Consider the following 23,880-nt stretch of genomic DNA (forward strand, 5'->3'; position numbering starts at 1 on the left):
AATTAAAAGGCTGCCTGCACATCCACACCTCTTTGTTTGACACACAGCTCTCTAAATAAGCATTCATCTTGGTATCTATCAGACTTGTTTATTGGATCATACTTTATTGCTCAAACAGTTTTGCTAATGAAAGAAGGTTTTTCCCTTCTATAAAAGGAATTTTACATGGCAGCCTTTACTTACTGTGGAGCTTTGTATGGAGACATTTACTGCATCTCAGTAACTGCACATTACTACTAAAGAATTCAATTTTCCCCCTGTCAATCCACATTTAACTCAAAACCTAATTTGCTTGCCTTGTTGTAAGGAGGATCAATAGGTTGAATAGTGAAAGTGGTGCTGTTGGGTGAGGGGGGAATTTCAAGAAAGTTTTACTGAATGGTTTGAGTCTGCATGCACATGTCAGGGAAGGGCACACACGCTCCACACCTCCACAAACACACCTCTACAATGTGTATATTTTTTCCCTGATGGAGCACAACAGCAACCCACAAAAGTAGGAGAATTCAGCTTAGCTAGCAGAGACCAAACTGTTTGCAGATGCAAGTCAGTGTTTCAAAAGTTCCAAGCGTTAGACTGCCAGTATCGATTTATTCTAACTCAGTAAGCAGCATAGAGCTACAATACAGCTACAATGCAACAGGAGTCAGTCTAAAGTTTTGCAGCATTTCACATTGTATTTTGTGTTAGAGAAAAGGTGTAATGCAAACCTTCAGCCTGAACAATACATTGGCTTCTATAATAAAATAAATTACACAACTGATGGTGTAATCCTGAAACTGTGAAACATCTAAATGCCAGTCGGGAGAACAACAATGCAGAAGTCAGAAGGAATTATGAGGCACAGTGACGTGCATTTGGAGTTCTAATATAAATTTCCTACCACAGCTAAATAAGTCACGCTCAAATAACAGTTGCCAGCACAAAAAAGTAGCAAGCGCCGAAAATGGCTGACACTGCCCTCACAACTATGCTCTGTGAACCTCAAATTTTGCCAGGATCAACTTCCTAATTTTTCCTTATTTGGTTGATCAAGTGCTTAAAAATGCTGCCTGAAAGACAAGGATCAAAAATGAAACATGAGTGAAATTATTTCATGTGTTGGGCACAGACTGGGAACTTCAATTTAATTCAGTTCAGTTCAGTTTCATTTAAATCAAATCCCCTCAAGGCGCTTTATATTGTAGGGTAAAGGCCCTAAAATTGTATATAGAAAACCCCAACAGTTAGACAACCACCTATCAGCAAACATAGGTGACAGTGGGAAGGAAAAACTCCCTTTTGACAGGAAGAACTGGCAGAACTAGACTCAGGTTGGAGCAACCATTTGCTATGTGACCGGTTGGGGCTGATGGGAAAAAAGGAGAGCTAAAGGAAAATGAGGAATGCTTCCATCTTCTATTTACAGCAGTAAAAACCCACTTTGTGTTTCTGTTTTGCAAGAAGAGTGTCCCGGTTACCAGTGTGCTTGTTTTAGGTTTGTGTTTATCTGGAACTAAATATACCAGGATCTTTTTCCCTTTTGAAACACATTTCACTGGCTGTAGGAGAGCTGAGTCATCACCCTGTGCCAGTGTTGCCAGTCCCACTAGATTACACAGAGACAGACTGTGCAAACAACGTGGTCATGGCGACTGTGTGATCACCTTCAGGCTCGTGCTGAATAGTGGCTCCATAATAACTTGTTTTCTGCAGTCTTTATCTGACTGGCTGACTGACAATGACTGAGTGATGTAGTATTGGTAACTATTGTGCTTTAACTTCACTTTAACTAAAATGCAGATAGAGCACAAATGAAAACACAAGGAGGGAGAGGTTAAGAAAAGTTTTAATGTACCTTTACTAAAGTAGAGTTGCAACCTGAGCAGTTGGTGAGTGAAACATCTGTTCTCATTTACTTCAAAATAAGCGATTATTCTGGTGTTTAACTCAGTGTTTACCAGCTCTTTGTGTATTTCAGTTCTATTTGAACCTTTTGAGTAAAGCTTGTATTGCAGCGCTTGTCTGTAGCTGGGTACTGTCGACCCACCTACACCAACAGATTATTGTTTCTGTTGGAGCAGAGGGGCTGTTTGATAGACAACAAATGAACACAAAACAATCTTAACATGGAAACTGCACTTTTTTAATTTTTGGTTAGACAATGCAGCATTTTAATAGTCACACCTGTGAAACCTGTGAACCAAACATTTCACTGAGAAATTAATAAATACACTAAATAACAATTCAAATATATGATTAATTGCCATTAGATATATAGTAGTTGGACTCCACCTCTTTCAATTACTGCAAAATAATTAAAAATAATATTTTTTTGTTAATCAAGATTAAAAATGATCTAATGACATAATACAGAAAAAATAAATAAAATTACAAATAAATACTTTTAACACTTTCACTGAAGGACTTTTAGCTTGGTTTCTTAGTACTTTTACTTAAGTAAATAGTTATTATTCTACTAAATAGTTTTTGTACTGCTGGTTAGTGTGGTGTCATCTGAGATTATACTGGTATAAATTGTAAATTGAAAATGGTTTTATCGTAAGAGTCCCTTAACAATGTGCCACGCCCTTTGTAAGAGTGTATGCCAGGATGGAGTGGGCTGCTCTCATCCACTGACAGATACTAATTTCCTGGCATCAACAGGGTCCACTCTTTGCTTTATGGACCATCCTGTTATCCTTCTACCTCAGTTTCCATCCTCAGTTTGACATCTTGCATTGATTTCACTCCTCACTTGTAGACTCCAGTGGTGTCCTCATGATTGTCCACAGGGTAATCTAAGGTGAATTTAACTGATGAGTGTCACCTGGTGGAAACAGGACACTGACAGTAGCACAGTCACAGTCAGTTCCACACACCAAACTTGTACGTATGGATGGAAATGTTGGTTTCCAATTTTGCACAACCCCTTATTTCCCCTTGAAGAACACACATTTAGTTTGATACTTAAAGCCTCAATAATTATGTCAATGAAACAAAAGAAAAAAGCAAGCTTCAAATAAACTGGAACTCTATTCTTGTGTGTGTGTTTGTGTCTTCTTTGGGTTTTTTTTATTGTGAAATTTGCGTTATTATTATTTTGACCCTATAAGTTGTAGAAGGTTTTTTTTTTTTTACACGTGTTAGCTCATTTTTTTCTCTACTTCATCAAGTATTTTTTTCAGACTTTTGTTGTATTACAGTGGAATCACAACAAGATACTTGTTTTTAATCACTGTTTTTACTGTGATAAAAAATGACTAGTTAAACCGACAGAGTAATTTCTGAATGTTTTAATAAATCAAAGTGTGTGTTACTAAATAAAACACAGATGAACGTGAGCGTGAAATTGTAACAAGATGAACATTTTAAACAATTATACTTAAAACAACATGAAAGACTTACCTTTGCAACATCTTTGTTTCAGATAAAGTTTGAGCTCTTGCTGTGAAACTGGTTTTTTTATTATCAGGGTGACTGTGGCACAATAAACCCAGATAAACTTCTAATCCAGCAACTCTTGTGTGTAAGTTTATTTCTATAAAATATAAATTGCTGTAGAAATATGTGTGCAAAGGTGAATGTGACTTTGTAGGAGTGAAAACGCTTTGACATGTGCTCTTTTGTCCAGTGGCAATACTCTCCAATTAAACACACACCAGACAAATAATCCAATCCGATCAGACCTTGAACCATGTTTCTTTTCTATCTCTCGCCCATTTTTTTATTTAGAAAATACTGTGATATTTTATTAAAAATGTTGCAGAAAAACTTTATACAAGTGTCCAGAAATATGCGTAGTATTACTGAAGGCAAAACTGCAAATAAATACAAGACTAACTACTAAATAAGGACTTTTCAACTCTATATTAAAACCCTCGTTATCTTGACTGGTTTATAGACCAAATGAATATATATTTAATAGAATTTACAAATGTAGCTTAAAATCCTCTGCCTCTTTTTTCATAATAGGATGCAAAATGGAAAGAGAGTTATGACTACTCGTGTTGTAATTTCATAATAATTAGCATCATTAATATTTACACTCATTCACTTTTTTGTAACCCAAAATATCACAATCCTGGCACAATACTTTACATATTGCTAGCATATGACAATTTAAAATATCTAACATATATTTCTTTACAAACATATCCAACTAATATTAATACAAAAAAATCACTGCCTTTTTATTTCTAAATAATACATTGCTGGTCACATCGTAAGCACGGGCAGTGCTGAGGTTGCGAGACAGAAAACTGCTGGAAGCATAACAGGGTGACAGCAGGTGATGGGAGTGAGTCAGTCCATACTGTCAGACAGTAGATGTCTGAAATGAAAAGTAAAGCTCGTTCTGGACATGCAGTATCTAAAACGTGGACACGAACCAATGCACGAGACAGTACTGTATGTGGTGACCTGCAAACCCGCAGTGTGCAACTCTCCAAGTGTGGGATTGTGATCGCAATTTGGTCATTGTGCGAAAATGAATGAAACACAAGTCGTAACAGGAAGAAAGAATGACAGATGTTCAGGTATATTTACACAAACCTCAACATAAAGCACAAGCAAAATAAAAATAAAAACAATAGTTTCAGGAGCAATTTTAATATCATTTTTCTTCTTTAAAACTTTTTGGATTTCCACTCATATCTATATACCTTTTTTCGTGTTCTTTTTATACAAAGTTTTCATAAATACATTTCATGTGCCCAAGTCAGGTGCATGGAGGATCATGAAAAGATGGTGTTCCATTGTTGCTTTTCACCAACTGTTGTCTTTGTCTGTCAACATAGAAACTGCTGTTTTTGTGTCATGAGATTATATAACAGTCATCCACTGGTTGCCCTTTGTCTTGGTAACACTCCTCGAAAACCTTCGTGACAATTTGCTCCAAACAGAGTTATTACTGTAATAACATTCATTTTGAATAGTTTTGTGAGTTTATGATCAATTTATATTGTATATACTTTTCAAGAAGGCTTGGTAGCAAAATAACATCTGCTGAATAACTTATATTCTCCTCGTGTGGGTAGTTGTTAATCCAGAGGGAACCTGGCACAGTCCCGTCCCAGCTGAGCTATACCCGCGTGGTGGAGTGGCCGTGGGGCAAGTTGGTACTGTTCTGACTGCCACCAAAAGTGTTGAAATTGTGCAGAGGCTGCATGCCAGCCAGGGAATTGGGGATCATGGTGATGGTGCTGGGAGTCATCAGGGGTATATCATCAGGTGACCTGCGGAGAGTGAGTGTGTAGTCTGGTGGGCAAGTGAGCCGCAGCGTGTCGTGGGCCTGAAGTGAGTCACACTCATGGTGGTGCTCGTGTTCCAGCTGTTGCTGCTTCATCTGTAGAGACATCAGTTCCTCACTCTGCAGATGGGCTACGTCATTGGCAGTAGATGGAGTATTGGTTGGAGCAGAGTTGCGCTGCGGGGTGGGGACACGCTGGTTGGACTCATGGCGACGTTTGTCTTTCTTGTAGTAGAGTGCAGCAAAGGCGAGGATGTTCAGAAATAGCAGCGATGCTCCCACGGCGATCGTGACGCTGAGCTCAGTGGAATAGTCCCGTTTGGTCTCAATCACCACAGTTGACTCATCAGTCAGGTCCCCGCTCTTGCGCTGGTTGGTTGTTTGCTTGGTGTTGGCAGAAGGAACTCCCGGGTGGCGTGTGGTGGAGGGCCAGTTGTTTTTACCCGGGAATCGTTTGGTATAAGGATACGGTGTAGTGTCCTGTGGAGGTATCTTAGTAGTAGTGGATACATATTGAAAAAATTCATTAATGTTGTGAAGGTGTGGAACCAGTTCGAGCCAGAACGCAACCTTGGTAGCTCGGTAGTGGTCTCGGACTCGAGGTTTGAGGCCAATGTGAAGGTAGAGCTGGTCCTTGGGGTTGTACTTTGTCCACGCTACCTCCTCGAAGCGGTTAGGCTTTGTGTGGATGAATTTGGTATCCTGTGGAACTGGCTGATTTGGATCCCTGAAAGAGAAAAGCAGAAGAGATAAAACCCTTTTCAATCAACATGCCAAGGATTTCTGGACAGCTAATTATTACTACATTACTGTATTTCTAATTCATTTTGAGAAAGGAAATATACATCTGTGAAAAAAGCTAAATATCACATTCATTACCATTTAAAACACAGTGAACACAAAGTAACAAAGCAGGTTTTTCTGACTTTGAATTAGCTCTTCCTCAAATAGTTTTAAAGCAATGTGATAATACAATTCAACAATGTAAGAGTCCATTAGATTCAGTTAGCACGAATTTGTGACACTTCCAGATGAGTCATTAGCCCCAAACCCCAAAGTCTTTCATCTGTTTTCATCTCTTTGCTCCTTCTTTCCAAAGCTAATGTGTTTGGAGGTGACTCTGAATTTAAATGCACAAGCTGACAAAGTCTTCTGTGTCCTTATACACCAATGACACGTTTCCAGGTCTGTTGTCACATTTTCTTAATATTCAGTGTTACTCAGTGCACTTTTTGGTAGCTTGAGAAAGAGCTACCTCTCCAGTGACTTTGTGAGAATGATTTCATTAACTTTGAAGAATTGTGGGGGAGTGAAAGCTATACAACAACCTTGGAGCTGACACGCAGATTGTGGGTTGTTGTCTATCTCAGTACTCAAGAGGAACAGTTCACACATTGCATTTTAAGATGCAACAAGAAGCACTGTTTGCAATGTTCATGATTAGCTCGTTGTGCGTGTGTGTGAGAGATGGTGGATACAAATCCAGGACCTTTTTGCTGTGAGGCAACAGTACGTATTGTAATTATTATTATTACTACAGAACTGCTGCCCCTGACACTCCATCTGTCCAGTTATTCCACATATCCAGAGCTGAGTCACAGGAGAAGCAGCCTAAGGAGAGAAGCCCAGACTTCCCTCTTCCTAGCAACCTGCTCCAGCTTTTCTGGTGGAACACCAAGGCGTTCCCAGGCCAGCCGAGAGATATAATCTCTCCAGCACGTCTTGTGTCTGCCCCAGGGCCTCCTTCCGAAGGGACATGCCCGGAACACCTCACCCAGGAGGCATCCTTGTCAGATGCTCAAACCACCTAAACTGACTCCTTTCAATGTGACTCTACTCTGAGCCCCTCCCAGATGGCCGAGCTCGTCACTCTCTAAGGGAGAGGCCAGCCAACCTTTGGAGAAAGCTCATTTACGCCGCCTGTCTCTGCGATCTCGTTCTTACAGTCACTACCCAAAGCTCGTAACCAGAAACGCAGATCAACTGGTAAATCGAGAGCTTCACTTTTACTCTCAGCTCTCTCTTCACCACAAAGCACTGGTATGTCTAATGACTTAAATCTACTGCCGAGTCTGTTTATTGGTGTTTATTATTCTTAAAGTATCATATCTAGGCTCAAAACATGACCTTGTCCAATGAAATAAAGTCCTAAGGGGGAAAAAGCTGACCCAAGAGTTCTACAATCACAGTTTCCGATATGTTATTCCATATATTATCAAAAAATTCACACACATCAGAATATACAGTGGCTTGCAAAAGTATTCATCCCTCTTGAACTTTTCCACATTTTGTCACATTACAGCCACAAACATGAATCAATTTTATTGGAATTCCACGTGAAAGACCAATACAAAGTGGTGTACACGTGAGAAGTGGAACGAAAATCATACATGATTCCAAACATTTTTTACAAATAAATAACTGCAAAGTGGGGTGTGCGTAATTATTCAGCCCCCTGAGTCAATACTTTGTAGAACCACCTTTTGCTGCAGTTACAGCTGCCAGTCTTTTAGGCTATGTCTCTACCAGCTTTGCACATCTACAGACTGAAATCTTTGCCCATTCTTCTTTGCAAAACAGCTCCAGCTCAGTCAGATTAGATGGACAGCGTTTGTGAACAGCAGTTTTCAGATCTTGCCACAGATTCTCGATTGGACTTAGATCTGGACTTTGACTGGGCCATTCTAACACATGGATATGTTTTGTTGGAAACCATTCCATTGTTGCCCTGGCTTTATGTTTAGGGTCGTTGTCAAATCAAATCAAATCACTTTTATTGTCACGTCACATGTGCAGGTACACTGGTACAGTACATGAGAGTGGAATTCTTGTGTGCGAGCTTCACAAGCAACAGAGTTGTGCAAAAATACAATAACGTAAAAAAAGCAAAATATAAGAATGGCTAAATCTGAAAGTAATAAATATATGTACAATATATAAGAGTATATGCATTACTGGATGTGTATACTAAATATGTTTCTCTACGTGTGTGTGTGTGTGTGTGTGTGTGTGTGTGTGTGTGTGTGTGTGTGTGAGTGTGTATATACATATTTTACAAATGAAATAGAGTAAACAATAAAATAAGATATATAAAATATACAGAGGTCGGTAGTTGACATGTGCAAAACAGTGGCATTAATGTACAGTATGGAGTGCATAATGTTGAAGTTCCAGTAGTGAAGATGAGGTGTCTATGACGTGTTCAGCAGTCTGATGGCCTGGTGGAAAAAGCTGTCTCTCAGTCTGCTGGTACGGGACCGGATGCTGCAGAACCTCCTTCCTGATGGAAGTAGTCTGAACAGTTTATGGCTGGGGTGACTGGAGTCCTTGATGATCCTCCCCGCTTTCCTCAGGCACCGCTTCCTGTAGATGTCTTGGAGGGAGGGAAGCTCACCTCCAATTATCCGTTCAGCACACCGCACTACTCTCTGGAGAGCTTTGCGGTTGTAAGCGGTGCTGTTGCCGTACCAGGTGGTGATGCATCCAGTGAGGATGCTCTCAATGGCGCAGCGATAGAAGGTCCTGAGGATGCGGGGGCTCATGCCAAATCTTTTCAGTCTCCTGAGAAAGAAGAGGCGCTGCTGCGCCTTCTTCACTGTTTTTTTTATGTGTACTGACCACGTAAGATCCTCAGCCAGATTGTCCTGCTGGAAGGTGAACCTCCGCCCCAGTCTCAAGTCTTTTGCAGACTCCAAGAGGTTTTCTTCCAAGATTGTCCTGTATTTGGCTCCATCCATCTTCCCATCAACTCTGACCAGCTTCCCTGTCCCTGCTGAAGAGAAGCACCCCCAGAGCATGATGCTGCCACCACCATATTTGACAGTGGGGATGGTGTGTTCAGAGTGATGTGCAGTGTTAGTTTTCCGCCACACATAGCGTTTTGCATTTTGGTCTCATCTGACCAGAGCACCTTCTTCCACATGTTTGCTGTGTCCCCCACATGGCTTGTGGCAAACTGCAAACGGGACTTCTTATGCTTTCCTGTTAACAATGGCTTTCTTCTTGCCACTCTTCCATAAAGGCCAACTTTGTGCAGTGCACGACTAATAGTTGTCCTATGGACAGATTCCCCCACCTGAGCTGTAGATCTCTGCAGCTCGTCCAGAGTCACCATGGGCCTCTTGGCTGCATTTCTGATCAGCGCTCTCCTTGTTCGGCCTGTGAGTTTAGGTGGACGGCCTTGTCTTGGTAGGTTTACAGTTGTGCCATACTCCTTCCATTTCTGAATGATGGCTTGAACAGTGCTCCGTGGGATGTTCAAGGCTTGGGAAATCTTTTTGTAGCCTAAGCCTGCTTTAAATTTCTCAATAACTTTATCCCTGACCTGTCTGGTGTGTTCTTTGGACTTCATGGTGTTGTTGCCCCCAATATTCTCTTAGACAACCTCTGAGGCCGTCACAGAGCAGCTGTATTTGTACTGACATTAGATTACACACAGGTGCACTCTATTTAGTCATTAGCACTCATCAGGCAATGTCTATGGGCAACTGACTGCACTCAGACCAAAGGGGGCTGAATAATTACGCACACCCCACTTTGCAGTTATTTATTTGTAAAAAATGTTTGGAATCATGTATGATTTTCGTTCCACTTCTCACGTGTACACCACTTTGTATTGGTCTTTCACGTGGAATTCCAATAAAATTGATTCATGTTTGTGGCTGTAATGTGACAAAATGTGGGAAAGTTCAAGGGGGCCGAATACTTTTGCAAGCCACTGTATAAGGAGCTTAGTAAAACTGGCTCGATATTGGAGAACTGGAGAATCAAACTAAATTATAATGTTATATTGTTATTAAATTGCTGGTCTTTAAGGTCAAGAAGATGTATTCATTTTGTAATCCTTTAAAGGTTTATTAAACCCTGTTTTTTGTAAGTGGTCTTTGGTGGCTATAGCTCAGAGCAGGTCATCTGCTAATTGGAAAGTTGGTGCTTTGATTCCTCCAGTCTGGATACCAAATATGCTTGGGCAAGATACTAACCCCATGTTGCTCTCCAATGCATCCATCAGAGTATGAATGTGTGTGAATGTTAGATAGAAAGCCCTTACATATAAAGAGCACAGAAGACAGTGTTTGTATGAGTGGGTGAATGAGGTAAGCTGTGTAAAGCACTTTGATTGCTCTGATAGAGTAGAAAAGAGCTGTATAAGAACCAGTCCATTTACCATTTTACTCTATGTGATTGTATTCTTTCCATAGTATTTACACAGTAGCAAAAAATTAAATATACCAGTGTAGTGTATTGCTATATACCAAATAAATAAACAGCTAAACAAATACATTAGTGTAGACATTTATGGGATGGACATTGTATTTACTAATATTTCACATGTCTGGTATACAGAACTCACAGCCACAGCTTATGCTGTACTACCCTGAGCAAGCTTGTCTGGCCTTGGAGGCTTTGCAGGTTGGGTAAAACTCTTACTCAAATAGCCTTATTTTGCTACAGAGATTAGCAGATGCTGTATGTAATCAAGGTACTGCACTGCGATGGTTTGAATCTATCTAACAGACTCCAATTTGTTCATGTAAATGAGGAGTCCTCTTCACACAGGTCTAATTGTGGTGTTACAAGGTTTTGTAATACATGCTTTGCTTAGGCAGCATTATTAGAAGGCATAGCAAATTCAGATAAAACTCTGGATGGCATTACTTTGGACTTCAACGGGCATTTTAAACAAATATGTAGGACTGCATCTTTTCTCAGGTGCTGCATAGAAAACAACATTATGCATTTCTTCTGGGCTGGACTACTGTATTTATTATCAGGAGTGCATTTTGGATCAACTAGAAAGAGAGAACAGATTTTGCCCATATTGGCTTGAATGTTCTTGAATAATCAGGGCCCATCTTATCTTAAAGCCCTTATAGTACCATATCACCCCATTAGAGCACTGGATGGAAGTGTTCATCCATTCTCTTCCACTTATCCCTTTCAGGGTCACGGTGGGGGTGGAGCCTATCCCAGCTGTCCTTAGGGTAAGAGGCAGGTTACACCCCGAACAGGTCATCAGTCAGTCGCAGGGTTAACACAGAGACAAACAACCATTCCCACTCAGATTGACACCTATGGGAATTTAAAGTTACCAATTAACCTAACCCCACTATCTGCATGTCTTTGGACTGTGGGAGGAAGCTGGAGTACCCGGAGAGAACCCACAGAAACACAGGGAGAATGTGCAAACTCCACACAAAAAGGACCAGACCAGGTGGTGGAATCAAACTCAGGATCTTCTGGCTGTGAGGCAACAGTGCTAACCACCATGCTGCCAGCAGGCCCTAACTATATGCTTTAGCAAAAAGGAGAGTTTGAAGCCTAATCTTAAAAGTAGAGATAGTGTCTGTCTCCTGAATCCAAACTGGAAGCTGGTTCCACAGAAGAGGGGCCTGAAAACTGAAGGCTCTGCCTCCCATTCTACTTTTAAATCCTCCCTAAGTCTGATTCTGACAGAGGTTTCTTCCTGTTGTTAGGGAGTTATTCTTTTCAGCTGTCACCAAGTGCTTACTCTGTATTATTGTAGAGTCTTTAGTTTAAAATAGAAAAATGACTTGATGTGTCCAGTTTAGAAATAATTTAGAAATAAAACACACACAAAATGAGACCCCAGCTGACAAAAAGGCTCAAAACCAGAACTTTCTTGCTATGTAGCCAGCACAACACCACCATTGCTTTCTGCGCGTCTTTAAGAACTTTCACAAAAATGAAGACTCAGGGTATCCTGCAGTTGTATGTATCTGCTGAGCAGTCTGCTTTGTACTTACATCCATATCTGTCCAGACCTATTCAAATATTTGTTCACCACCTTCTGTTATTGAATAACGGAGCTGAATTAAAAGCAGATTTTCTACCTTGTGTGGAAGACATGATTTTGTATTGATGTTCGACCTTTTACCTTTGAGCGAGTGAGTGCCAAATTTGAAAAACCTCCTATAAAATGTTAAGGAGAGATATCATTTGGGCATGCTCATGGATGGGTGTCTGATTATGTAAACCCACGTTTCATTTCAAGTAAGGAAAAAAAGTCTGGAATTCAGATGGATACATACAGAAAACAAACAGAACCAACAAAAACCTGAGCCCGGGATCAGTGGCATTCATACCTAAACACTTCACAGTATTAATGCTTTCTATATTCTAACAGGTAATGAAGGCCATAGAAAATAATTCTATAGAGTTTCCAGTTCAAAGACATGAGTGTAATATGTTCACAGCACCACCTGTGCCATTTCATAAATTTGTCCTCTCATTAAAAAGGTTGATCACAGCAACGCTGCGAGGCTTGCCCTCCAACTGGTGCTTACATATGGACTCATACATTAGGTGTTGCTAGCAGGTGGCGGGGTTTCACTTAAGGCCTGTCATCTCAGCACTAACATATGCTGGAACAATATGCCATCCCCTACCACTGAATCAGCTTTAAGAAATGTCAATGTTTGAGGTCCTCCATGTTTATTGAACAGCAAAATATATACTCCGCTTCCATGTTTCCATCAAGCATCCCATCTGTTGGAAACAGCGACTCTTGCTGTAAGTTGGATTCCTAAATCTGTGTTCCTGTCCATAAAGCAGGTGTTTTAAGGCAGAAAATTCACAGCTGCAATGCAATGTCACTACAGAGGTGCAACAGATACTTTCAGTGTTACTTTGTCCCAGCTTAAAATATCTATGAATAAAGTAGTATATTAAAAAATATAACAAATGTATAGAATGTTTCAATCCTGTTTTAATCTGCGTTACAGTGATGGGGAATGAGGTAGAGGCCAAATACTTTACTTTGGGAGAGGTTAATCAGCAAATGATGATATTATGAAGTGAACACAGTCTAAAACATTACTTAAGATTGCAGTTGCAATGCAGCTTTTATGATATCACTTCATGAAAAATGGGAAATATATGGCACTCATAAAACTCATAAAAGACAAAGAGAGGAAGTGAGAAAGCATTTAAAGCAGTGAAGGCTGACATACTGCTGATTCTTCCACTTTCTAAATCAGTTGTGGAGACTTCAATATTAAAATCACTCTAGGACTGAACAGAGAGAGACTCAACTTTTGTTCGTCTGCCTGAAAAACATTCACTGTTTCCAAGGGAATGTGCTCTGATGTTGCGAAATGACTGTTTTCAGTTCAGCAGCAGATTCAGTCAGTCCAATCAGCAGCAACACAGATGTAATGGGCCTGTAATCACTTTTCTCCTTTCCCTACATGTATGTCTGTGAAGATTCTCAGCCATCCAGGTCATCGTGCCACCATCTTTGAACAGAGGGCGGGGCTTACGACACCAACTGTCTGCCATCTATGATGCAGTTCTGAGATCCTTCCCAGACACATTAATGCCCACATACATCTTGGGCCATTTGACCGCAGCAAGTCACATGATAGGGTGAGACTAGGTTTCACAGTGAGCTCACCCGAAGCTTTGGCTGATTGTGACCTACACCCGTTTTCACACCTTGGCTTGTGTGATTAGGTAGAGGATCAATAGGGGGTCCATGACCCTCTTGGGGGACACTCCCATAGGGCTTAAAATCTGGGACTCTCCACCAATTGCTCTTAGAACTGAAGAAGCTTCTCGGATGAAATGTTTTCAAGGAAACTTAAAGAAGTCCAGACGCTTTTCTTTCCAAGCCCCTTAGACTCTCCCTACACATACCTGTATCAGTGCACTGGCAATTCAAAAGTTCGAAACTTCTAAAACTTATGCCTGCTATGTGACAAATGGCAGAACTGTACAGCTGATATTCTGAAACTCAGCTGTCACTGTATCATCCAACACATCACATCAGTATGTTTCAGTCATATTGAAATGCTTCATCTTTAAGTGGCAGCCATGAAAGGCAGATAAACAATTTTTGATGATATGCCACTTCTTTAAAGAATTATGCTGATGTGTTTTGAATATTCAGCATTCAGTAAAACCCACAAGTACACTTATTATTCAGCTGTTATCTCAAACAACGTAGTTGTAGTGTCAGTTTTAAAATGGTGATCTTTAAAAAAAACTATTACAAATAAAAGAAAAGGATCAACGTTAAGTTCACATTACATAGAGCTAACCGCGATGACCTATCTTAATCTTAAATGTTGTTTGGGATTATACTTAATTACTTTGATCTCAGGAGAGCAGTTCATTTTTCCCCCTTTTTACTCAAGACTCAAGTTATTTGTAAAATACCATGGTCAGCAGTGGGCTGTGTCTATCTGAATATGAAAGCCTGGGATAGCAGTGATGCAGTGATTAGCACTCTTACTTCATAGCAAGTAGGTCTCCCATCTACCATCTCCACACTGGGGTGCTTTGGAGTGTGCATGCTTTCACTTACTATGTGTTTATACACCTCTGCATTTAAACATTATTATTCATCTTTGGCTCTCTTCCACATTGTGTCTTTGTCCACATTTGTGTCTTTTGTCTTGGCTCCCACACCTCACCCTTAGCCATTCGCAGCAGATGGCCCTGCCCCTCCCCGAGCCTGGTTCTGCTGAAAGGTAACAGGAAGAAACCTCCAGCAGAGGAGGTTTAACTTCCCACTTGGGGTGGCTGTAGCTCAGGAGGTAGAGCAGGTCATCTACTGATCCGAAGGTTGGTGGTTCAGTCTCTGGCTCCTCCAGTCTGCATGTCAAGTATCCTTCGGCAAGATACTAACCCTTAGTTGCTCTCCAATGCATCCATTCCAGAGTGTGAATGTACTTAGAAAGCACTATGTATAGAGAAAGTGCTTGTGAGAATGGGTGTGAATGTGACATGTTGTCTATCTTTGAGTACTCCTAGAGAGTAGAAAAGCACTATATAAGAACCAGTCCAACTCCAACTGGGTGTCTATTGTCTTGTGTAGTCTGGGAGAAGATTGGATGATGGGGTTGGTGCAGTTTTCTCTGCGGTGGAGTCGGGTGGGCTGCCCCGGACTCTGTGGGGCGGGGTGGTGCTGCTGCTGTGGGCCCCGGTACGGATGGGCCTGGGCCCCCTTGCCCTGGTGGGTTCCAGAGTGTAGGGGTGCCTACTGGGGTCAGCGGGGGAGCTGGCCCCAGGGAGGGACTGCTTGCCCCTCCCTCTCTTCCCTCCCCATCCTCAGCTGTCTCCCTCTTCCCGCTCCACCATACCCACACACACGCAGGGCTTGGGGTGCAGGTGTGTCACCAGGGTGCAGGGGAGGCTGTCCCCTTCCGCGACCTAGACATCCACATTACTCATACTCTCTTAACACATACATATAGGGGCTTGGGGGTGGGCACGTCATACAGCGTCCAGAGGATGTTCTGTGTATTCAAACCCACCTCTGGCGCTGGTGCCCTACCCTCAATTTTAAATGCATATAGACACTGAGGGTTTTTGGGAGGAGCCGTGCTGCTCTCTGGCAGGAAGCACCATGCCCTCCTCTGTTTTAAATGCACTTTAGAACAACACGCAGCAACACTACATATGAGCGAGCGGAGGGAGGTTTGGGGTCTTCACTCACCCCCGTTCTGTTAACCGTCGGGGCTGGGGGGCTGGGAGGAGGTGCTGGCCGTCGGATTGGGGTCTGGGATGCGGGGCCTCCCTGCTACTGCAGATAAGAAGGCGGTCTGCTTTCCTCCACCCCAGAGAGAAGGGTTACATCTCCTGGGTCCGGGTACGGTTTGCCCCTCAGGGGGCAGGGGTACCCGGACCTGGGATATAGAGTATGTTTGGGGAGTGTGAATGTGTGTACAGTGTCTATTTGTGTCTGTCTCCATGTCGGGTGAGTGCCGAGTATTTGTTTGTGTATATGGGGGTGGGAATGCACGTTTGTATCTGCGTGTGCCTGTTCGTCTGTGTCTATGTGTCAGCTTGGGTCTTAGACGCCACCTCTCCGAGGTATGGAGGCCTATCTCCCCTCACCACACTCCCTGCCAGTGGCTGATGCCCTCAGACATTGGTGTGTTGGTGGTTCTTGGTGTCTGGGGCTGGGCGCTCATGTATGTACCGACTCACTCCTGGTGGCCGATTGGCGAGGCCTGGCGCCTGTGGCCCAGCTGGGCCCCTTCCGGGGGGTGGGGTACCCTCAGGCCTCTGGGCCTGAGGCCCGTTCCTCTCTGGCACAGCTGGCTGCCGGAAGAGCCCACGGACATGTCACTGCAACCCCCTCTGGCCTCTGCTCCGTGGCTGCTGGGTGACCTCTCATTTGGGGCTCTCCTCAGCTCTTCCCAGGAGGGTGGCATGGTTGCCCCCCCGGTGGTCCTCCTTGGGCCCTCGTATTCTGGGGCCTGGATCTCCTCCATACCTGCTTCATGCCCTGGGGGACGGGGCTATAGCTCCCCACACTCCCTAGCAGATCGTTACATGGAGAAACCTTTTGAATTCAAGCGTGCTGATCCACACAGGTGTGCACACAGGTGTTCACAGACACAAACTACACCTTTCTTGGCTGCTACCTCAAAGCACATTGTGCGCTGTCGATCTTGCGTGCTGCACAATAACATGTAATATTTAGTATCTACTGTTATCTACTGTTAGCTAGTTTATTGTGATGGTGTTGTATTTATTATGTTGCTCTTTTTTGTTTGTTTTCTCTTCTGTTTTTTCTTATCTCCATACAGGTGATCCAGGTGTTTTGTTTGTTTTTCTTTTTTTTTCTTCCCCCCTTTCTCACCATCTCTTCTCCCCTCTATTTTTCTTTCTCTCCCTCTCTTTCTTTCTTTCTTTCTTTCTCCCTGTCCTATCCCCCAGTCATGTCTGTCCCGTCTGTAACAACCGAAAATCAAATCAAATAAATACATAATTATAATAAAGGTCAATCAAATGGACCAATATGGCCATGATGATCCACTTGGATCCGCTTGGCATCTTTCTTGGCCTTCAGACAACAATTGTGATGGCTAAAGATCCAAACGGGACAGGCAAAAAAGAAAACAAACCCAAAAAACCTCTATAACTGTAGGGTCTTTATCCTATTATATCAAGCACATTGTTGTGATTTGGTGCTACATAAATAAAATTGAACTGGAGTGAATTCAATGTTCTTCCAGTGTCTGCGTGAGTGCTCTTCAGGTACTTTGCTTCATCTCACAATCCAAAGTCATGCAGTTAATGGGATTATGTTAACTGGTTTTTCTAAATTGCCAATGGCTGTGCGTGTGAGTGTGGATGGTTGTGTGTCACTCTGTGTAAGCCCTACAACAGAGTGGCGACTTGTGATAGGCTCCAGCAACCCCTTAAATTAGATAAGCGGAAGAAATTGAATGGATGTGATTTAACTTTGTATGCTGACATTAATTTCTTTTGGTTAACATGCACATATGGTATCATGCTCAACTTGTCCAATTCTCTGTAGTAATATGAGTAAAAGTAAAAAAAACCATCACTCTGCCATGATTCATGACAGTGCTTTATTCTGTGCCCATTAAAAAAGCAGCAAGAGAAAAGAGTCTTCCAAAATGTCTGCAAGTCTGCCAGAATGAACACTACAGACTATGAAGCTGATCATGACTTTATTTATTCACCTTAAAGTGAATTTTCAGTATGACTGGGCTGCAAACACGCTGATACCTAATCTCAAGGTGTGTGTGATGCAAAAACGTGATCCAAATATAAACAGCAAGAAAATCCTTTCATCAAACCCAGCACTGCTGCAGCAGCTGGGAGGATTTGACTTGTTTTATTAACCTCCACTTGATCTTTTTGACTCACATGTTAATCATTCAAACTCTAGGCTAATCATAGCAAGAGTTTTTGTTCTGTCTATCCTTAGAATATTAAGTATTTATACACAGTACGTATTATAGGTTACCTGACGTGTATGCATGCCACCATACTGTCATTTATTGTGTCACAAACATACAATAAATGCATCTCATTAGGGTTTGGAGGTCATTTTGCTGCACTAGATTGGATCCACCTATATTTCTTTCATTTAAATCATGACAGTCTTATTTCAAGTGATCACCTTTATCCTGTTATCAAACATTTCTGTCCTTATAGGAGGAGTCATCCATTGCCCATTAGGGCTCACGGAGGTGTTTGCAAGTAATAAAAATGATTTGAATCACACATTATGTCTTCACAGTCACAGGATCTGATGGTGAGTCATGGCTTCAGTGCAAATTTTAACTGAATATAAAAATAAAAAAAAACTACAGAAGTAATTAAATGACTATTTGAATCCACTACAGTCATGAAAACATGTGGAGCTGGTTTCTTGAGAAACAAAAAACACTTTATGATGCTTTTTTGCCACTTCACTCACAGTACAATTAAACCAGTTATGAGAATAAGAGGGTAGGGAAATGGAAATATGAATTTGGTTTCTTCCATATAGTGCTTTAAAGAAAGTACGTTTCAAATAAATCTGATCCCAAAAGAATGGCAGATTAGCTTGGGTAGAAGACCGAAAGTTGAGGCACACAACGATGTGTGCTGCTGGTAAAGTTTCTGGGCTGCCTTTACTCATAACAGCCATCCCTCAAGATTCTTTCCATTTATTGGAGATTATGTATCAGAATTTCAGGAGCAGGACCACGCCTCCAAACACGCTCCTTCCGGCTGTCATCTACAGAGGTTCCCCCAGCTCTGCAAGCTGATCATTCTCGTTTACGTGCCCCACCCTCCCTCCCTCCTTGGTCTCCATTTTTTAACTTCTTCACTTCTATTTAGTGCATGGGGATCTGCCAGGCCCGGGAGCCGTCGCCAGTCCCCTTCGAGGCCTTCCCCAAACCGCAGCTCGATTCATGTCAAAGCATTCACCTTTACCTACTAAAACGCTGTCAAACATAAAATGAGGACGTGGGCCCAGCTAGTGAAAAGCAATGCAATATCAGGGACTATAACATCTAGTCCTTTTACTGAATCTGATGTTAATTATTTGTCTGTTTGTCTTGTGTTATTTTACATGTATTCAGAAGAGTTTCATACTACTGATTCTATAGAGGCATTAAATAGAAAGAGCAGTGAAGGACAAGAAATAACAAGGAAAAGAAGCACCTACCCTGTTTTAGCAAAGTTCGTCCAGTAGGTCATGACAACAGCACTTAACATCACGTCATTCTTGGAGAAATTGCAGTTGAAGAGATCCGTTGGGCCGATCATGGGGATTCCAAATACGTACGGGACTTCATCTCCATGAGCTGAGTCAGCCCAACTGGGCTTCATGTCACTCTGACAGTGGTGATAGAAAGCATAGAAATATGTGGGCGAACCATACTGAGCATGGAGGTCAGCTGTGGCCACAGCTGGTGCCACCCACTGATGGTCAGTAAACAGAGCCACCAGGGTTTTGCGGCGAGTTTCTGGGTTCTCCTTGTCAGCCCAGTCAGTGTACATGAATTTGATGGTCTCACGAAGAGTGTCTTTGCCCTCAGGGTAGCCATACAGATGGTCAACAAAGTCAGACACAGCAAAGTCAAAATCATTGGCAGACACGCCATCCTCACTGTCCACAATGCCATCAACAAATTTGAACCCCTCACCCTGATTGACCCCCAGCATAATGTCATAGTTCAGGAACTCCCCTTGCTCCATGAGAATCTGGGGGTCATCGGGGATCACATCACCATCGATCACTGGCCCGAAGGCAATGTGGTACTTAGCGGGTGTGATGTACTGCTCAATTAGTTCCTTGTAGTTCTTCTTCTGCAGACACTCCACCAGGTCGATGGTGTCCAGCATGTTGCAGCCCACCTTCTCAGCCAGGGCTCTTGTATATTTGGCAGGCTGGTAGTTGACTGCCCAGCTGGACAGAGCAGTGCCACTCTGGATGATGGCTTTCTGGAACAGATCTGAGATAGGAATTCGTGTTAGTAATATACACACTTCACTGTATTCATGCTTTATGGTTTAAATTGGTATTGCAAAATCGGCAGTACTTTTCTCTTTCAAAATAGATTTTAATGGCACTCCAGTCTATTTAACTTTTTGTCTGGTTACAGTGATTACTGAGTACATGCCCTTTTACCATTTAATTGAATTCAGAATCGCTGAAAAATTCTGTGAGTTATTTTCAGATTCATTGTCACACATTGTTAAAAACTGGTGCAGCAATTTATTGAACATGGAAATACAACATATGAAACAAAAACTGAGTTTTCAAGTTCAAACAAGCTAGAAAGTCAGTATTTGGCATGACCACCTTTAATAAAGCCTCAACTCTCTTAGGCAACCTTTCAGCTTGATAAAGCAAATGTTTTGCCACTTGTTTGTTAACACTATACCAAGCAAGACAAGCACAGTTATGATCTTGGAGAACTAATTCTCAAGCAATTTGATATACATTATTCTATTGTAAGACTATAGTAAGTAACCCTCTATGGCTCCTCTTCTTTCTTGGGTTTTGCTGCCTGAGGTATTCACTAAGCAAATGACGAGTTTTGGTCATCTTCCTGATGTACTCATGGGTCTTTGTTGTTTTGATAGTAGTTCTGACACTCACTAGTCCTTGGCCACCTTCTGCTTAGCTTACGGTCTCAGGGTGCTGGACTTATGATCCCAGCAGGGTGTAAGCATTGATTGCCCAGATCTTGTTCTTCCCATTCAGCTCACTCCTCAGGACTTGTCTACTCTCTGAAGGAATTAAGTGTTTACAGCTTTCCTAGTGGGCTCTTCATCATTCCCATTTGCCTGTGGGATTCCAAAGTACTTGTAGCTGTCCTCAATATCTCCAATGTTGCCTTCTGGTAGTGCAATCCCCTCAGTTCTGACTACCTTCCCTCTTTGTCCGAATGACGTTCCAATGTCTTTGCTGGAGTTCCGAGTGGTGTGGATCAGTGATCTGATGTCTTGTTCACTCCTGGCATACAGCTTGTAGTATGCCAGTAGTATGTAGTATCTGTAGCCAGTCTTATTAACGATCTGGCTGAGAGTGTTCAGGCCTATGCAGAACAGCAGTGGGGACAGGTTAATACTTGGGAAATCCCGCACTTAATGGCGTTTGCTATATATCCATAAAATTCCTGACAAATGCGATTTGGGTCTTGTTGAATTTGTACTGTTCTAGGCATTTCAGGATCCATGTCTGATGCACTGAGTCGCAGCTTTTCTTATAGTCAATACAGGCGGTGCACAGGTCGGTTAGTCTGGTCTTACAGACTCGAGAGACTGCTCTATCTACACGGAGTTGGTGTTTTGCCCCTCTGGTGTTTCTGCCAGTTCCTTTCTGGGCCCTGCTGATGTATTGAGCCATGTGCCTGTTCATCTTAGCCGCTATGATGCCTGTCAGGAGCATCCATGTTAAGCTGAGGCACGGTAATGGCTGGTAGTTGGATGGGACCAGTCTGGGGATCCTTGAGGATCAGGACTGTCTGGCCTTCAGTTAGCCATTGTGGAGGCATCTCCTCCATTAGTAGCTGATTCATTTGTGCTGCCAGATCTGCTCGTGTAGTAGAGTTAGCTTCTTTTCGGTTAGCCAGTCCTCCAACACTTCAACACTTACAAAAACATTTCTATCCATCTACCCTACATGTAAAAAATAAAAATAACAAAATGTACTAAGTGGGTACAAAGTGTGATAAAATGTGTTGCCAAAGAGGTCATGACTACACATTAGTACATGATGATGTGATGTGGGTAAGACTTCTCAAATAACACTGCAGACCAGTATAACAGAATTCTAAGAAGCCATGTCTCCATTATTTCCAGCACAAGCACATTTCATAGCAAATAATAGAATAATTCATAATATTTAATTTACGTCTTTCTGTCTCTAACGAATGAATGAATGATAAACTGGCATATAGAAGATATTTGCTGTTACTATACTCAGGCTGGTTCCACATTCTGGAACATTGTTAGCATGACTTCTTGAGCTGCCAGTCAGTAAGTGGGCCACAGTACGGTAGGAATACTGAAGTCAAGTATAAAATCCTTTTTTTCGATGGGTTCTATTTATATTCATGCAAACACAGTGGTGACTCAGCCGGGCTGAGTTGAAAAGTATGTTATAAGGACAGAGCAGATATTTCCCATAAAGCCTGGCTAGTTGTGTACAAGCTTTCACCACTGTCACTGTTAGTTAGATGTTCACTCTAAAACTATACAGACTGAAAGAGTGAGAGTGTTATCAGCTTCTGGTATGCTGCTAATGCAAATGTTGAAGCTACTTAAATCTTTATGGCAGCTTTACAACAGAGATCCAACTGAGGCAACAAGTGACAATACCTTCCTTTGTGAAGTCTGATAAAATAAAGGTTGCCTACAAGGGTGTATGGGCACCATGACTGCTGCAGCAATTGAACACAAGGGATTTTATATGTGTATATCAAGCCATTCATGTTTCTTCAAGTACAAGATAAGGAAAATGAAACACCAAAATAGCCAAGACATAAAGAAATAAAAATCTTCCCTTGCATATTTGGTAAAGCGACCAAGAGACTTTTACCAGCAAGATAAAAATATACATTTTGTGCAGAGTTTTGTTTTTCACAAAGCCTGTTTTCATCTCACAAAGAGAGGACAGCTGAAGGGGAACTGTGAGAACATTTTCCAAATCTTCCAAATCCTGTTTTTTGTTTGTTTGTTTGTTTTTACTAGAATTATCTTTTGTTTTTTTTATTAAAATTTTTCATATTATTGTCTGTAAACAAAGATGTAAATACAGCAAGACAATCCAGAGTCTTTTTCTCATTCATACCTCATGCTCCAGTGTAAATGACTACAGACTGCATTTCAGTATCAAACATGATAAACAACCCAAGGAATGTGCATGCTTGTCATACGTATGAAGTGTTCCCTGTATTAGAAATACTCTAAGAGACAAAGAGCAAACACTCCATTTTCATACAGGAATATTTTTTGTTTGAAAAAGCTACAAAGTACACACGGTGAACAGGCGGGGGCGATGGATATACAAACTGAAGCGCTTCCTTCAGCTGAGCAGAGCTTAGGCTTATATTGAGGTTAGGTTCTCATTTCTGTGGTTTTGTTTCTTTGTTTACAAAAATTGCCCATCGACCTCTAGTTGCTGTGCACACTAAAAGTCAATTAAGTGTTTGATTTGCTAGATATAAAAATGCTAACTGAATATAAATGAATCCAGTTTATGTTTGAGAAAAATCTGATTACCTAGGTATACATATATTCACTCAAGGACAAATAAATACTTCAAAATAGTGTTGAGAGCGCAGATAAGCCCCAGGCTGGATTGGAATTCAGATCTTCTGGTTGTGAGGTGCCAGTGCTAACCACTGTACCGCTGAGCCACCCTAGCATTATGATGCCCTTTAATTTTAACTAAACAAGAGAAAACATGTCTTTTTGCTACATTGTTTCCTCTACTATGAAATGTGTTATCATTTCAGGTCTGCTTTAAAAAAAAAACCTTCCAGGCTTCATGATTCACTGTGGGTTTGTTTTTGATGTGAAATCCACACTGCATCAAAATAACAGATACACAAAGCAGGAATTATAAACTGATGACAAGACCCCTGCTTTTGACCATATATTACTGTGGTTGTGCCTTGATCCGTGAAAAAGAACATGTACCTTCTGAGTAATGTGAGAGGGTTAGCAGGCTGACACACGATGCTCCAGCACCAGAGCCAAAAATGGTCACTCGCTTTGGGTCTCCTTTGAAGGCCTGGATGTTTTCTTTGATCCACCTGAGAGCCTGAATTTGATCCAGCAGTCCATAGTTGCCCTTGGCTGCCTGGTCTCCTGTGCTTAGAAACCCTGTATTGGTGAAAACACACAAGAGAAAAGAG

At 41.8% G+C, this 23,880-nt stretch overlaps 1 protein-coding gene across 1 annotated transcript in view; it reads right to left on the reverse strand.

Annotated features, from left to right (window-relative positions):
* Positions 1 to 3,352: 3,352 nt before the first annotated feature.
* The window catches only part of nlgn4xa (neuroligin 4 X-linked a), a 118,420-nt gene continuing 97,892 nt past the window's right edge, over positions 3,353 to 23,880 (reverse strand). Inside the window, exons 4-6 of the mRNA XM_063466283.1 lie at positions 23,663 to 23,848; positions 19,176 to 19,965; positions 3,353 to 5,957 (exon numbers count right to left, since the gene is read on the reverse strand). Of these exons, the coding sequence (XP_063322353.1) occupies positions 5,063 to 5,957; positions 19,176 to 19,965; positions 23,663 to 23,848 (1,871 nt within the window). The 3' untranslated portion in view covers positions 3,353 to 5,062. The remainder of the gene's footprint in view (positions 5,958 to 19,175; positions 19,966 to 23,662; positions 23,849 to 23,880) is intronic.

Source organism: Pelmatolapia mariae, linkage group LG23, assembly GCF_036321145.2.
Source record: "Pelmatolapia mariae isolate MD_Pm_ZW linkage group LG23, Pm_UMD_F_2, whole genome shotgun sequence".
NCBI classification, from domain to species: domain Eukaryota; kingdom Metazoa; phylum Chordata; class Actinopteri; order Cichliformes; family Cichlidae; genus Pelmatolapia; species Pelmatolapia mariae.